This window comes from Bos indicus, chromosome 15 (assembly GCF_029378745.1).
Source record: "Bos indicus isolate NIAB-ARS_2022 breed Sahiwal x Tharparkar chromosome 15, NIAB-ARS_B.indTharparkar_mat_pri_1.0, whole genome shotgun sequence".
NCBI classification, from domain to species: domain Eukaryota; kingdom Metazoa; phylum Chordata; class Mammalia; order Artiodactyla; family Bovidae; genus Bos; species Bos indicus.
Genome location: NC_091774.1, coordinates 49,162,362 through 49,178,213, shown reverse-complemented (window position 1 = coordinate 49,178,213; position 15,852 = coordinate 49,162,362). Strand labels below are relative to the sequence as shown.

Sequence of the window (15,852 nt, the reverse complement as noted above, 5' to 3'; positions counted from 1 at the left end):
AGCTAAGTGTTGGATTAACAGTTTGAAGATATGAATGTTTGAGATGATCCTTAGAAGTTATCTGGGATCAACTGCTGTTTTCTACAAGTTACTTATCTGTGCATGTCTAAGTGTTACTCAAGAGAAAGCTCTAGGTTGTAAGGTACAGGGCAAAAACAATAATGGAAACAATTGGAAATCACAATATAAGAGTTTTTTAGAGTAGTAAACCAAAGTTCTTAAGTATTGGATGATTTATTAAGTGTCTCCTTCCATTATGAGTATCTGAGATTTAAAATATTTTTTCAGATGTAGAAATGTGTAGAAGACCTAGCTTTTAGCATATTGATGTTGCTACTTTGAACTAACCTAAATTTTCTTTAGAAAGATCCACTAATGATTAAGATGTTTGGAGCATACAAATATTGTTAGCACATGGTCACGGATTTGTTTGGTCTTCACTCCATAGACGATTGGGTTGAGAAAAGGTGGAACTAACAGGTAAAGGTTAGATAAAAGGATATGAACGTATGGTGGTATGTGAGAACCAAACCTATGTGTGAAGAAAGAGAAGAAGCCAAGGAGGTAGAACTGCAGGAAGACACAAATATGAGCGATACATGTATTAAAGGCTTTGAATCTTGCCTCCTTCTGGGGCAGTTGAAAGACAGTGATAAAGATCTGAATGTAGGACAAGGTGATAAAGATTATGTCAAATCCTAAGATAGTGAAGGCAACAAATAGACCATAGATCTTGTTGATCCGTATATCTTCAATAGCCAGCTTCACAATGGCCATGTGCTCACAGTAAGAGTGGGAGACAACTGTGGTTCGGTAGAATTTGAGACGATATTTGATTAGTACCAGGCATGGCGCTCCAAGTATGGCAGCTCTGAGTGTCACCCCAACCCCAATGTGAGTCAAGAGTTTTTGGGAGAAGATGCTGGCATGTCTCAAGGGATTACAGATGGCCACATAGCGATCTAGGGCCATCGCCAGCAGGACACCTGATTCAATTCCCTGGAATGAGTGAAGAAGCCACATTTGTAGAAGACATGCTTCAAAAGAAATCTCTATCAAGTGAAACCAGAAGATGCCTAACATTTTGGGGAGAATACAAGTGCTAAGTGCAATGTCTGTGGCCCCCAACATAGCGAGAAGAATGTACATAGGACTATGGAGGCTGTTTTCATATTTGATTATCACCAAAATTAGAGTATTCCCAATTACTGCCATAAGGTACATGACACAGAATGGAATCCCGATCCAGCATTGCACTGACTCCAGGCCAGGAATTCCGATGAGTGTTAATACAGAGGGCATGAAGACTGAGCCATTGGGTCCGAGCATGGCGATTTGGTCAGTAGACTCAAGTAGGGATATCGCTGTTTCATCTCCTATTCCCTGTTAAGTCTAAAAAATTAAAAATAAGGACAAATTATTTAAGTAAAACATACTTTAGTTCAATTAGGAGGATACCATTTTATCGGTCCCAATGGCTCCTCTCTAATTTTCAATCTCTTTTTCCAATGTCTTTCAATGATCAATTATGAGATTCTATGTTTCTGCATGCCTTTATCATTTTCAATGAGAAAAATTAACTGGACTGGATAACTTCTTTCTAGTCTTTGAATACTGGAACAAATAAATTCCCTTTAGCTTGTGTTTGCTAATCACCCTCAGTACTGTCTTTATGACCCGCCAATTCAAATTGAGGGAACAATTCATTTAATTCAGAGTAAAGAATTTCAAAAACTAAATTGTACCTAGATTAGACATGAAGGATCTATACCAATGGTAAATCATTCTGCTTGATTATAATCAGAAAACAAGTTTAATGAGAATATTTTTTCATTTTGAAACTCACTTTTTTTTTTTCTAGGTTAGCCTCTTCATTATTGGATCCCTCTGCAATAGACTCTCAGACTGCTTTAAATCTAATTTTTCAAATTTTCAGTATTTTCCCAAAGACAAGCTCTACATCTTTACCTTCTGTTTCTTAAACTCTGAAAAGACAAATCCATTAATTTTATTTTATTTTATTTTTGATTTTTAAAAAGCTTTTTATTTTGTATTGGGATATAGCCAATTAACAAACAATGCTGTGATAGTCTCAGGTGAACAGTGAAGAGGCTCAGCCTTACATATACATGTATCCGTTCTCCCCCAAACTCCCCTCCTATCCAGGCTACCACATAACATTGAACAGAATTCCGTCCACAAAACACTGAACATAGTTCCATGAGCTATACAGTAGGTCCTTGTTGGTTATCAACTATAAAATAATAGTCTGTATACATTGTTTCCAAACTGTCCCTTCCCTCTTCCTTTTCCCCAGCAACCCTAATCTCATTCTCAAAGTCTATGAGTCTGTTTCTGTTTTGTACATAAATTAATTTGTATAATTTCTTTTTAGATAATGGGTGTTACCTTTTATCCTTAGCTTGAAGGATAGCTTGAAGGAAAATCTCAGGTTCTTGTCCTCTCTATCATCCTTCAAGTTACCCTTTATCCTTAGCTTGAAGATCTCCCTTTTAGATCTTTTCTCACTATGCCCTGTTGTGTGCAAATCACTTGTATTCAACTTCAAGTACCAACCTATACCTCCTATGCTTCCCTTTCATTATCAATAAACATTTAGCCTGAATATTTAGTTTTTCTAAACTATTTGCAGTAACATACAACTCTCTATGAAATTTAATGTTTCCTTTACTTAAAGCCTTGGGCATCTTATAGCCACTAAAACTACAATTTCTATCCAGGTAAACATTTTTATTTTATACAGCTGTTTTTCATAGGAGCAGATTCATCTCTTAGTCTCTGCCCTTCAGTGATTACTTCACCCATAACACCGTATGCTTCCAGGGCCTCTTATGAGTGGCTTTGTCTTATCATTTTCCAAAGTCTTCAGGGTTTTTCTTGCCTGCTAATGAAAGTTGCTCAGTCGTGTCCAACTCTAAGGGCTCAGAATAACCCACCACTTTGTATTTGTAGATATGGATCATGTAAACTGTCAAAAAAACATCTTTTAAGGTACAGTTGTCTGTCTCAAAAAATTTATATAACTGTGCTTTGAGTTCTCAGAGAAGGCAATGGCACTCCACTCCAGTACTCTTGCCTGGAAATTCCCAAGGATGGAGGAGCCTGGTAGGCTGCAGTCCATGGGGTCGCTAAGAGTCAAGACACAACTGAGGGACTTCACTTTCACTTTTCCCTTTCATGCATTGGAGAAGGAAATGGCAACCCACTCCAGTGTTCTTGCCTGGAGAATCCCAGGGACGGGGGAGCCTGGTGGGCTGTCTATGGGATCACACAGAGTTGGACACGACTGAAGTGACTTAGCAGCAGTAGCTTTGAGTTCTAACAGGAGGAAAAGTTCTGAGAGCTTTTTAAGATGCTATTCCTGAGTTATAATCCTCAATTTGGCTCAAATAACATTTTCTGTTTCTTGTTGTTGTTCAGTCTCTCATCCATGTCTGACTCTTTGTAACCACATGGACTTCAGTACTTCAGGCTTCCCTGTCCTTCACTATCTCCTGGAGTTTGCTCTAACTCATGTCCATTGAGTAAGTGATGCCATCCACTCATCTAGCCCTCTGTCATCCCCTTCTCCTCCTGCCTTCAATCTTTCCCAGCATCAGGGTATTTTCCGATGGGTCAGTTCTTCACTTCAGGTGGCCAAACTATTGGAACTTCAGCTTCAGCATCAGTCTTTCCAATGAATATTCAGGATTGATTTCCTTAGGATGGACTGGTTTGATCTCCTTGTAGTCCAAGGGACTCTCAAGAGTCTTCAATACCACAGTTCCAAAGCATCAATTTGACTCTCAGTCTTCTTTATAGTCCAACTCTCACATACATACGTGACTACTGGAAAAACTATAGCGTTGACCATACAGATCTTTGTCAGCAAAGCAATGTCTTTGCTTTTTACTATGTTGTAGCCCTTTCTATTTCTTAGATTAGTTTTTTTCACTGACACTAACTTTATGAGTCCTAATATTCTTCTACAGTAAGGCTTCCTTGGTTATTTTTTTAAATTTTATTTTATTTTTAAACTTTACAATATTGTATTGATTTTGCCAAATATGGAAATGAATCCACCACAGGTAAGTATTGTTTTTTTACTGCTGCTGCTGCTGCTAAGTTGCTTCAGGCGTGTCTGACTCTGTGTGACTCCATAAACGGCAGCCCACCAGGCTCCGCTCTTCCTGGGATTCTCCAGTCAAGAGCACTGGAGTGGGTTGTCATTTCCTTCTCCAATGCACGAAAGTGAAAGTGAAGTCGCTCAGTCGTGTCTGACTTTGCGACCCCATGGACTGCAGCCTACCAGGCTCCTCCGTCCATGGGACTTTCCAGGCAAGAGTACTAGAGTGGGGTGCCATTGCCTTCTCCTGTTTTCTTACAGGGCAGGAAAAAAAAAAAAAAAGACAGTCTTTAATGATTAAGAATTAACAGTTATGTGCCTTTAATCAAATTGGGAGAATAATTTGCCTAGGAAGTGGAATCATTTTTCAGTGGAATCATAATCAGATAAAAGAGACGTGGGGGGCACTCAAAGAGAAAATAGTTTGTACAAAAACCACAGAAGATTGTGAGCTATGGCAGGGCTGTATATAAAAAAAAATGTGTTTCATATGTAATATATTTCATAAGCAGAAATTATGGATAATAAAAAGCAAAGAATATAAAAAATGAAGTTAATGTTTTAAACCAAATGATTTAACATTTTAGGATTTAAGATCATCTTTTTTTGGAAGGTAAAAAAATTCATCTTCTAGCAGCTCGATGAATGGCTTGAAAGACATGGCAGCTCAGTGTGATGAGACTTGGATGGGAGACTAAGTCAGAAAGATATTTGTGACAGTCCATACATTATATCATGAGGAGATGTGGTCTACAAAAGAATAAAAAGAATGCAAAATCTGTTTTGCATTGGACTCATTGTCTTTATGTAACAGAAATTGGAAGGGATGAGGCTGAGTGTTCCTTGGTTGAGAATTATAGCAATGAATGACAAAAGACAAGCTGAAAGGAACTTTGTGTGCATAGATGTGTTTGTTTAGAAAGAGAATAAAGATATCTTAAATGCTGAAATTCATAAGCCTTACCCTTATGAATTCATAAATTCATAAGGGTAAATATACTTTGGTCATCTTTATAGCATAAAACTTGAATTATTAGTGTTACATACAGGTCCAATTTTGATTCAAACTGAATTTCAGGATCTAAAAGGTTTAAGGAATTCAGGGCTCTAAATCCACACTCCTTACAATCTCAGGAATTTTTCCTCAATGAACTCTCTGACATTCACCCACTGAGCTCTATCTCAAGTCCTCCAGTGACAGAGGACTCTCTGTTTTCTCAGATAGCTTGCCATATTTCAGGTCAGGTCTGAATGTCAAACAGATCTTCTGTACAACATCCTTAAATGGGCTCCTTCTAAATTCCTTATTAAATTCCCAAATATGCAATCCAACGACACACATTAGCTATGAGTCACGGCAGTGAATTGCACAGGATCTGAAGTCAGTCAACAGAGTTTAAATTCAACACAGACAGTTATGAAACTTTACATGGTTTTGATTTCATTACTAAGGACATATTCATGGATAGAAACATATTACAGTGTGATTGTGAGTATTCTATGACATAATCCATCTAAATATTTGGAAGGAAACATAAGATGTATTGATCTGTCAATAAATGCCAGTTTTTAATAAATGAACTTTTACCTTTTTCTCACAAATCACTCCAGATATTAAAAGAGCATTTTATCTGAAAGAGGATTTCTACTGAATTACTTGAAGGGTATCTTTTCTTCCTGCATCTTTTCTAGTCTAAACATGTATAATTTCCTGATCTCTTAACAAATAAGCTTTCCATTCATCTATCAGCACGCATATTATTCTCTAAAGGTCCTTCATTTTGTCAATCTCACTTAACAGTTTGTCACCAAGCATGGCTTAATTGATTCTGAAATGCTGTGAAAAGCATAGGGCACATCTTCCTAGCGTTTCATCACTTAATTACTGTAAGATTATATATTTTTTATCCTGGAATTATATGATCAAGTTGTGTGTGTATGTGTGTGTGTGTGTGTGTGTATGTATGTGTATATATATATATACATATATATATATAATAAAAGCAAGCCTCCAGTTTCCCACACTCAGTGCAGAATTTCAAACCCAAAGACTTACCAGGAATCCTCTGTGATGATACAGGTCGAAATCATAAAGCAGAAAATGATCTGACGTTTCAGATAGTGAAGGATGAATGTTTTGTACTGTAGCATGCACCTGGGGGACTGGTTTTTACCAGTCCCTGGTGAGCTTTTGGGTTCACTGGAGACAAGAATGAAAAAGGCACACTGTTGTTCAGAACATACAAGATTTATTCTCTAATGGTTTTTCACCTAGAAAAATTTCTCAAACTTTGGTTTCACTCTGGGACTGGGAAATAAAATGAGTCTCCTTTTAAAAGAGAAGACATTGTCCCAAGACCACACACATTAAAAAAAAATCAATGATGCTTATTAAAAAAATAATGAAATAATAAAGGTATACAATCACATCTTGAGATATTCAGATTGATCAGCATGGACATGCTGGAAGAGAAGTGAAAATATGTATTTTTGTAATTTAATTCTAGTTGGGGTACAAATATTTCTTCTTTATGCACATGGTTGGGACTGACTGGGAATGTTCACCTCAGAGCCTCAGTTACCAGTCAGTTTCTGATTTTCTTCTGGACAAAATCTGGTGACATAAATCTTTTCTGATTCCAAACCATCTCTCTCCAAACTGTCCTAGTTATGTTCAGAGTGATCATGAAAAAATGGTATACATTTTCAAAATTTTTATGTCCTTATAAAGTTTATATCAATTTCCCAACCTGAAACTGTTATTTATGTCAGGTATTATACTTACTTGGTTTAATCAAGGTTTATGACTCACAGTAGGGATTTTAAACTTTAGCATCAAAAGGAGGAAGGAAAACATTTCAGTTTTCTGAAAAGTACAAGAGAGAAGTTATCAACCCTGGATTATCTAAAGGCCTTAATTAAAATCACACTGGTTTTGCCCTATGTAATTGGGTCAGGTCCTATTTAGAAGCTCTATTCCTTTTGAATTAGGAGACTCACTGACCACATCCTCTTATTAAACAGCAATAAAATCATCATCATCTTAGAAAAAGCAATGGTATAGGATTGAAGGCAGATATACAGATAAGCCAGCTCAGCCTTGATCAGGGTATGTGCATGTCTTCACACCTGGGCACTCAGCGATTCACATCAGTAGATTGAAATCAGCCACAGCTGAGTATCTGCACCGGAGAAATAAAACCCAAAACCAGTGCACATAGTCAAATAAAAAGAAATAAGTTTGAGTGAAATGTGAAAAATAAAAACAAGCCTGGACATCCCTTGTGGAGTTTTCTGAGTGAAAATGGATGTCATTACCAGGCAGAGAGAGAGGGATCATAGCAAAGCTTATATGGAGAGAGATCTGCCTGGAGCCAGCGTGAGGAACTCCGCTCGTGGCAAAGGTCATGAGGAAGGAGGCTTGGCATACGCAAAGGCAGTATCAAGCCTCAGGAGTCCCCCTGGAAATTCTCAAGCATCTACCCCCAAAACCAGAATCTGCCTACTTTACTGCTTTGTGCTCTCACCTACACTTCTGACATTACGGGGGGCTGTCCCCCACCACCTCACTCTGAAAAAGAGTTAACTTACAGTTCCAGTTAATAAAATTCCTGGGCGTGACAAGAGTGTTTCAACCTACAAACTCCTTTAGAAGTCCTCTAGACTGCCTGAACAGGTTCTTCCAGCTACATGTGATTGTTCAGAGCCTCCCAACCATGAGAGACATGAGATGTTCTAAACTGTCTAAATACAGATTCCTTTGAGCAGTTAAAAGTTTGATTAGAAATTGTATTGGTGAAGGGTTTTTCACTTTTTGGGCCAATGTTTGCTGCTAAGTTTCCATATCCCTTACCTACTGTGTCCCTGGCAGTGTATTGATTAATATAATTGGTGTACAGGAATGTAAGTAGTAGCTTTAATGTTTGTAACCTTGGACCCTTGAGTTAATTCTTTTCTTGTTATAGCCCACCACACCCTTGCCCTATAGGAATGCAACTTTATCTAATACTTTCAGAGGGTGGTGCCTGACTTTAGAATAATCACCTTTAGAGAAAAATAAGTTTTCTGAAGAAAGGATCTTAAAGTGTTGACAGGGCCCCTGGCCAGAAGATGATGTAAATCACCTAAACTTTTGCATATGATAAGTTTGAAAGCCTGGCTTCGATAAGGATCAAGGACTGCTGACCTTCCCCCATTATCATCTATGCACAACTTAAGGTATAAAAACTACTTTGGAAAATAAAGTGCAGGCCTTGTTCACTGAAGCTTGGTCTCCCCATGTCGTTCTTTCTCTCACCTTCTGGCTGAATTCCCATCTGGACCATGGAGGCTCGTCAAGCCTACTAATTATGCCTGGGCTTCTAAGATCTGACCAGGGAGGCCTTAGTGTCTCCTCTCCTTCGGGAGAATGGAAGGATGCCTGCAGCCTACATAGGTGACACAAATTCCTTATTTTGGAATTTTATTAGCTTTCCACATAAACCAAGTTATTCAGCCTCTTTTCTCCACTGCATTTTCTCACTGAGCTATCCTTATTTGATCACTCTTTATATCTTTAATTCTATCGTATCCTGACTGCCGAAGCCGTCTCCCCTTCGAATTCCCTGGATCCACCGGGGCTGGACCCTGGCAGAGCTCTGTTTCCTTGGTGCAAGAGTAGACTCAGGTATCTCATGCATTAGAATGTCATTCAAATATGAAGATAAATGAAACTCTTATTTATGCTACAATCCAAATGAACCTTGGGAACATTAGTCTAAGTGAAAGCAGCCAGTCATAAAAGGTCAAATATTGTTTCATTTCACTTATATGAGATGTCCAGAGAAGTGAAATCACAGACACAGATGCAAAAAGTCAAGTAATGTGTGCCATGAAATGGGGGCAAAAGAATGCGGAATGGCTGCTAAAGGGGGATGGAATATCTTTATTGGGATGATGAAAATGTTCAGGGATTTGATAATAGTGATGAATGTCCAATTGTTTGGACATTCAAAAGCCAGAGTTGTATACTCTTAAAAGATTGTGCTAAATGGTATGTAAATTATATTTCAATAAATTTTAAAAAAGATTCATTATAGTATACAGAAACCATACTAAAAAAATTAATAGATATATGCTTTTAAATTTAGAATACATAAAATAATTGTGGTGATGTGATTTAATGATCAAGATGGCAACTAAGCTCAAATATAGTTGTTAAATATTTATCCTGGGGAAAAAGTTTATATTGGAATTCGGCATTCTACTCAACTTTTTGGTAAACACCTTAAACTGTTCTAAAAATAAATTAAAAATAATTAAAAAGCAGGAAATATCATTTGATAGCTGTGAAATAAGTTTTTTGAGTTTGGAACACCTCTTCCTCTACATTCCCTCATTAGGAAATCATGTAAATTATTGTCATTATTATTATTACTGTTCTGAGAATAAATGCTTATTATGAAAATTTGGTAGGATTTTTATGCATTTATTTTCTGAATGTTCCATTTATTATGCATTTATTCATAATTAAAGTGTGTCGTGTATTACACGACTAATATTACATATGCAAATGTGCATTCCCCACCCCACCCCACCCCCCCGTCACCCCACTTGACTGCTTTCTTGCTTTTAGATTCTAGTTAGGCATTTCCTTTAAGGAGTTTAGCCATTTCCCTTTTTTTTCTCTACCCCTCCTAGTAGCCCTCATGCTGTGTATAATATAGACCACTCTAATTTATTTGTATATTCATGTTGTCGCAAACAGTTGGACATAACTTAGTGACTAAGCAACCAAAAACCCAAGCAAATGGAAGATGAGAAAGAAACCATTTTATTTTTCATAAGATTGAGAGAGGGAAAGTGAAGTGTTTGTTGCTCAGTCCTTCTGTGACCCCATGGACTACAGCCTACAAGGCTCCTTTGTCCATGGAATTTTCCAGGCATGAATACTGGAGTAGGCTGCCATTTCCTTCTGCAGACAAATAGTCTAACTGTCCACAATCTGATTCAGGATCAACACAGTGCATTTAATAATCATATCTATTTCAGATCAGTCACTCAGTCATGTCCAACTCTTTGTGACCCCATGAATCGCAGCACGCCAGGCTTCCCTGTCCATCACCAACTCCTGGAGTTCACCCAGACTCACGTCCATTGAGTCAGTGATGCCATCCAGCCATCTCATCCTCTGTCGTCCCCTTCTCCTCCTGCCCCCAATCCCTCCCAGCATCAGAGTCTTTTCCAGTGAGTCAACTCTTCCCATGACGTGGCCAAAGTACTGGAGTTTCAGCTTTAGCATCATTCCTTCCAAAGGAATCCCAGGGCTGATCTCCTTCAGAATGGAATGGTTGGATCTCCTTGCAGTCCAAGGGACTCTCAAAGAGTCTTCTCCAACACCACAGTTCAAAAGCATCAATTCTTCAGCGCCCAGCCTTCTTCACAGTCCAACTCTCACATCCATACATGACCACAGGAAAAACCATAGCCTTGACTAGACGAACCTTTGTTGGCAAAGTAATGTCTCTGCTTTTGAATATGTTATCTAGGTTGGTCATAACTTTCCTTCCAAAGAGTAAGCGTCTTTTAATTTCATGGCTGCAGTCACCATCTGCAGTGATTTTGGAGCCCAGAAAAATAAAGTCTGACACTGTTTCCACTGTTTCCCCGTCTATTTCCCATGAAGTGATGGGACCAGATGCCATGATCTTCGTTTTCTGAATGTTGAGCTTTAAGCCAACTTTTTCACTCTCCACTCTCACTTTCATCAAGAGGCTTTTGAGTTCCTCTTCACTTTCTGCCATAAGGGTGGTGTCATCTGCATATCTGAGGTTATTGATATTTCTCCCGGCAATCTTGATTCCAGCTTGTGTTTCTTCCAGTTCAGCGTTTCTCATGATGTACTCTGCATATAAGTTAAATAAGCAGGGTGACAATATAGAGCCTTGACTTACTCCTTTTCCTATTTGGAACCAGTCTGTTGTTCCATGTCCAGTTCATATCTCTTTAGACTTCTTTAACCTACAGGAATTCCTCAGATTTTCTTCTATCTTTTGTTTTCATTTCTAAGGATTTATTTTCTTACTATTTTAAAGCTTTATGTTGAAGTCTAACACATATACACAAATCATTTGTTTTAAAGCTTAAATAATTTTTCACAATATCAGAATAAATATGAAACAATCCATTTGAGTAATATAACACTATTTGCACCTACAAATCCCTGCCTGAATTTTTCATTACATCATAATTTCTGCAAGAAAAGGAAAAGACACATATTCACTATTGTATTGTTTTATGTTTCTTATTCTCATTAACCAAGTAGAGTCCATAATCCTTCTGACATATAATTGTCATGGGCAAATAGAATCTGGAAACCAGCTTACATGCTGGCAAATTAAAAATAACAACAGTAAAAAATAACAATTAGAATATTCTGGATTCACAAATAACACGGATTTTTGTTGTTTTGTTTTGAAAGATTGTTACTATTGCACAAAAGAAAAAGCCTGAAAGTATTATTCACGGTAAACTTTATAAACAGAACATTTTTACCCTATGGATACAGATCTGCTTGGTCTTTGCACCATAGACAAGTGGATTGAGAAATGGAGGAACCAACAGAAAAGAGGATGTGAATATAAGGTGGGATGTGAGAACCAAACCTATGTGCAAAGAATGAGAAGAAACCAACGAGGTAGAACCGGAGAAAGTCACAGATGTGAGCAATGCAAGTATTTAATGCTTTCAACCTGGCCTCCTTTTGGGGAAATCAAAAAACTGTGATAAATATCTGCATATAGGACAATGTAATGAATGTGGGCTCAAACACTGTGATGTTGAAAGCCACAAACATACCATAGATTTTGTTGACCCTGATATTTTCTGCAGCAAGTTTCACAATGGCTATATGCTTACAGTAGGAGTGGGAGATGACTGCTCTATAATAAAACTGAAACTTGAACTTTATCAGTACTAAGGATGGGGTTATAAGAATGGCAGTCCTGAGTGTTACTGCAGCTGCTATTTGGGTGGCTAGAAAGTAGGTAAGATTGCAGCATGTCTGAGTGGATAACAGATGACTACATAGTGGTCCAGGGCCATGGCCAGCAAGATGTCTGATTCCATGCCCTGAAATGTGTGACTGAGCCACATTTGAAGCAGGCAAGAATCAAAATATATTTTTGGTACATGAAACAGAAGGTTCCAAGCATCTTGGGCACAATACTGGTAAGAAGTACAATATCTGTGACTCCTAGCATGCCTTGGAAAATGTACTTGGGGTCATGGAGGCTGGGATCTCATTTGATGATGATCATAAGCAAGGCATTTCTGATCATAGCAATGAGATACAGGACACAGAATGGAATCCCAATCTAACACTGCACAGACTCTAGGCCTGGGATCCCTATTAGTGTCAACACAGAGGGCATGAAGACTATGATGTTGGAAATAGGCAGTGTCCTTGGGTCTCCTGACGCAAACAAAAAACATTTCTCTGTCAGTGCTACTACCTCTCCTACTTCCTATTTCATCCAAAGTCATCGTACTGAGTGTATATGATTTTGGTAGAGCTCAAAATACATCATCCAACTCATTCATATATAGAAGGTAAAAGAAAGATCCATAAAGACACATCATTTTTTTTAGGAAAGGCATCCACAAGAACAAAAAATATGATATGCAACTGTGTTATATCAGATCAGATCAGTCACTCAGTCGTGTCCAACTCTTTGTGACCTCATGAATTGCAGCACGCCAGGCCTCCCTGTCCATCACCAACTCCCTGAGTTCACTCAGACTCATGTCCATCGAGTCAGTAATGCCATCTAGCCATCTCATCCTCTGTTGTCCCCTTCTTCTCCTGCCCCCAATCCCTCCCAGCATCAGAGTCTTTTCCAATGAGTCAACTCTTTGCATGAGGTGGCCAAAGTACTGGAGTTTCAGCTTTAGCATCATTCCTTCTAAAGAAATCCCAGGGCTGATCTCCTTTAGAATGGACTGGTTGGATCTCCTTGCAGTCCAAGGGACTCTCAAGAGTCTTCTCCAACACCACAGTTCAAAAACATCAATTCTTTGGCACTCAGCCTTCTTCGCAGTCCAGCTCTCACATCCATACATGACCACAAGAAAAACCATAGCCTTGACTAGACAAACCTTTGTTGGCAAAGTGCTATCTAGGTTAGTCATAACTTTCCTTCCAAGGAGTAAGCTCTTTTAATTTCATGGCTGCAGTCACCATCTGCAGTGATTTTGGAGCCCAGAAAAATAATGTTACATAGAACCGGCTAAATTCCTAAGTAAGGGAATCAACTGCTATCTTGTCTGTTATTTCATTTCAAAACTGTGCACCAAAAAAGTATACTTGTTTATTTTACTTGGCAATTATGTTTTAGTCAGAGGTTGGTGATTCTCTCCATATTTCACATTCCAGTTACTGCTTCTGCTGCTGCTGCTGCTAAGTCACTTCAGTCGTGTCCGACTCTGTGCGACCCCATAGATGGAAGCCCACCAGGCTCCCCCGTCTCTGGGATTCTTCAGGCAAGAACATTGGAGTGGGTTGCCATTTCCTTCTCCAATGCATGAAAGTGAAAAGTGAAAGTGAAGTCGCTCAGTCGTGTCCGACTCTTCGCGACCACATGGACTGTAGCCTACCAGGCTCCTCCGTCCATGGGATTTTCCAGACAAGAGTACTGGAGTGGGGTGCCATTCAGTATTCTGTTAATCTCAATTGTCTCTCAGTCAAAAACAGCTGGTCTGGGCTAGTAAGAGTTCAACTGTTACATTAGTGCAGAATGCTCTCTAAGAAAAAGAGTAAACATACATTTTGTTACTTAAAAGCAAACTGTTTTTGTCTATGTATGGATCTATGTTGTCTGCCTCTGTGTCAGATGAGATGTCTTTTCAGGAGAATGTGAGGAAGAGTTTTAGGAAAGGTCATTCAAATCTGTGTACATTTGCAGAATCTGGGTCAAGATTTCTTGCTACGTTTTTACTTTTCTAATAAAACTGTGGTTAGTTTTTGCTGTTTCTAATAGTGGAAATACTTAAATTTCTGTGGCTAAAATATATAAAATAAATTCTGTAATACACATAACAAGGTAATTAGAGTGGAGGGACCTTGAGGAAGCAAGAGAAGAGCAGACAAATGTAGAGGTAAGGAGGGACTCATCCTTTATAACTAAAGGATATAGGAACATCTGTTGTGTGTGTGCTAGTTGTTCAGTCATGTCCGACTCTTTGTGACCCCATGGACTGTAGCCCACCAAGCTCCTCTGTCCATGGGATTCTCCAGGCAAGAATACTAGAGTGGTTAGCCAATCCCTTCTCCAGGGGATCTTCCTGATCCAGGGATTGAACCCAGGTCTCTCATATTGGAGGCAGATTCTTGATGTCCCAGCCACCAGGGAAGCCAAGGAACATGAGTAAATGGGTAAATCAATCAGAATAGAGACTTTGTTCTTGCATTTAAACTTTCCAGAGCTATCATTTCCATGAGACTTGATTAATTTAGGCTCATTAATTCTTAATGAGAAATAGATAATCTGGAACATGGGTCATTTTTGTGGGCTCAGGCATAAGAAGTTGATAGAAAATGAAGGCTTGGAGGGACATGTTCCTTAAAAGAAATTAAATATAGAACTATAAATGGAAGAGAGCTGAGAGGGGAAATGTTTAAGAAGATAAATTTAAAATAAGCAAAGAAATTTAATCATACTCAATTCACTGATAACTGAATTTTTTCTGAAAGGTTTTGATCTTATGTGTTATATGAAAGTTATCTGATCAAAGTCATTATCCATTAACCATTATATATTTTGAATCAAGAAGTTCTCAAATCATGTATTAGAGGAATATTAGTAAAGCTGTTAAAATAAGGTTTGGTTATTTCATTCTTTCATAGACTTTTCAGTAAAATTGGTTTATGTCAGTAAACTCATGATCAGCTAACACTATACTGAGTGTCAACAAATAGGGCAGTAATGCAGGAAGCAGCTGTGGTTCGTGGTGCTTAACCTCAAGTGAAAGAAACAAGTCAGCCAGAATCACTTTAATGCAGGAAGTCTGTATCAGTTACCGTGTATTTTAGGATAGATTGGTCACTAAACTAAGCTGTTGGATACCTGTAGGTTAGCACCCCAATGACTCATTTTATGGTCAGTTCATACATCATTGACTCTAACAGTAGTAAAGTTTTTCTGTCTCAAAGATAATCAGGGATAGAATAGGAATCCTTTAAGAACGATCAGGGTGTCACTTTTTCAAGAGGAAGAGGCAACATTTGAGCATGGTCTGACAGGTACAGATAGTGGGATGGCAGGTGGGAAGTACCTAAGTGAGCACAGGGTTGATAGGATGGAGTGATTATAGCTGGTAACGAAAAGTTACTGAGGTAAACTTGGGAATAGTGAGCTTACTTGTCAAAAGTTGGAAACTGGTTCTGCTCTTACCAGATATCTGAAGAGCACTATCCTTCATATCAACCACACTAAACTCTTATCAAACACCAACTCTTCTTAACATTTTTTATTATTTATTCTGCAGTGCTTTCTATCTGGACCATCTGTAACAGCACCTGGCCAATGTCAAAATCCCACATCCATTTGGTGCTGGAACCATCCGCAATGGGTGGACATCTCAGGGACAGCCTTTCACGGTTTTCTCTTATCTCTGTAATACAGACCTTCTTCATCTTCTATACGTTTGTCTGAGATCATGTTTTTGTGTTCTTCCTCCAATAAAACCAT

General features: G+C 38.4%; 1 protein-coding gene and 1 pseudogene across 1 annotated transcript; both read right to left on the bottom strand.

Annotated features, from left to right (window-relative positions):
* Positions 1-372: 372 nt before the first annotated feature.
* On the bottom strand, positions 373-1,329 carry LOC109568912 (olfactory receptor 52A5-like). Its single transcript, XM_019974272.2, has one exon. It carries the CDS (start codon positions 1,327-1,329, stop codon positions 373-375), a length of 957 nt encoding a protein of 318 aa, XP_019829831.2.
* Positions 1,330-11,638: 10,309 nt separating this feature from the next.
* On the bottom strand, positions 11,639-15,852 carry LOC109568911 (olfactory receptor 52A1-like; annotated as a pseudogene).

Bases quoted from the DNA above. Each gene is read 5' to 3' on its own strand.
- LOC109568912 (XM_019974272.2), bottom strand. From the start codon at position 1,329: ATGCTCGGACCCAATGGCTCAGTCTTCATGCCCTCTGTATTAACACTC.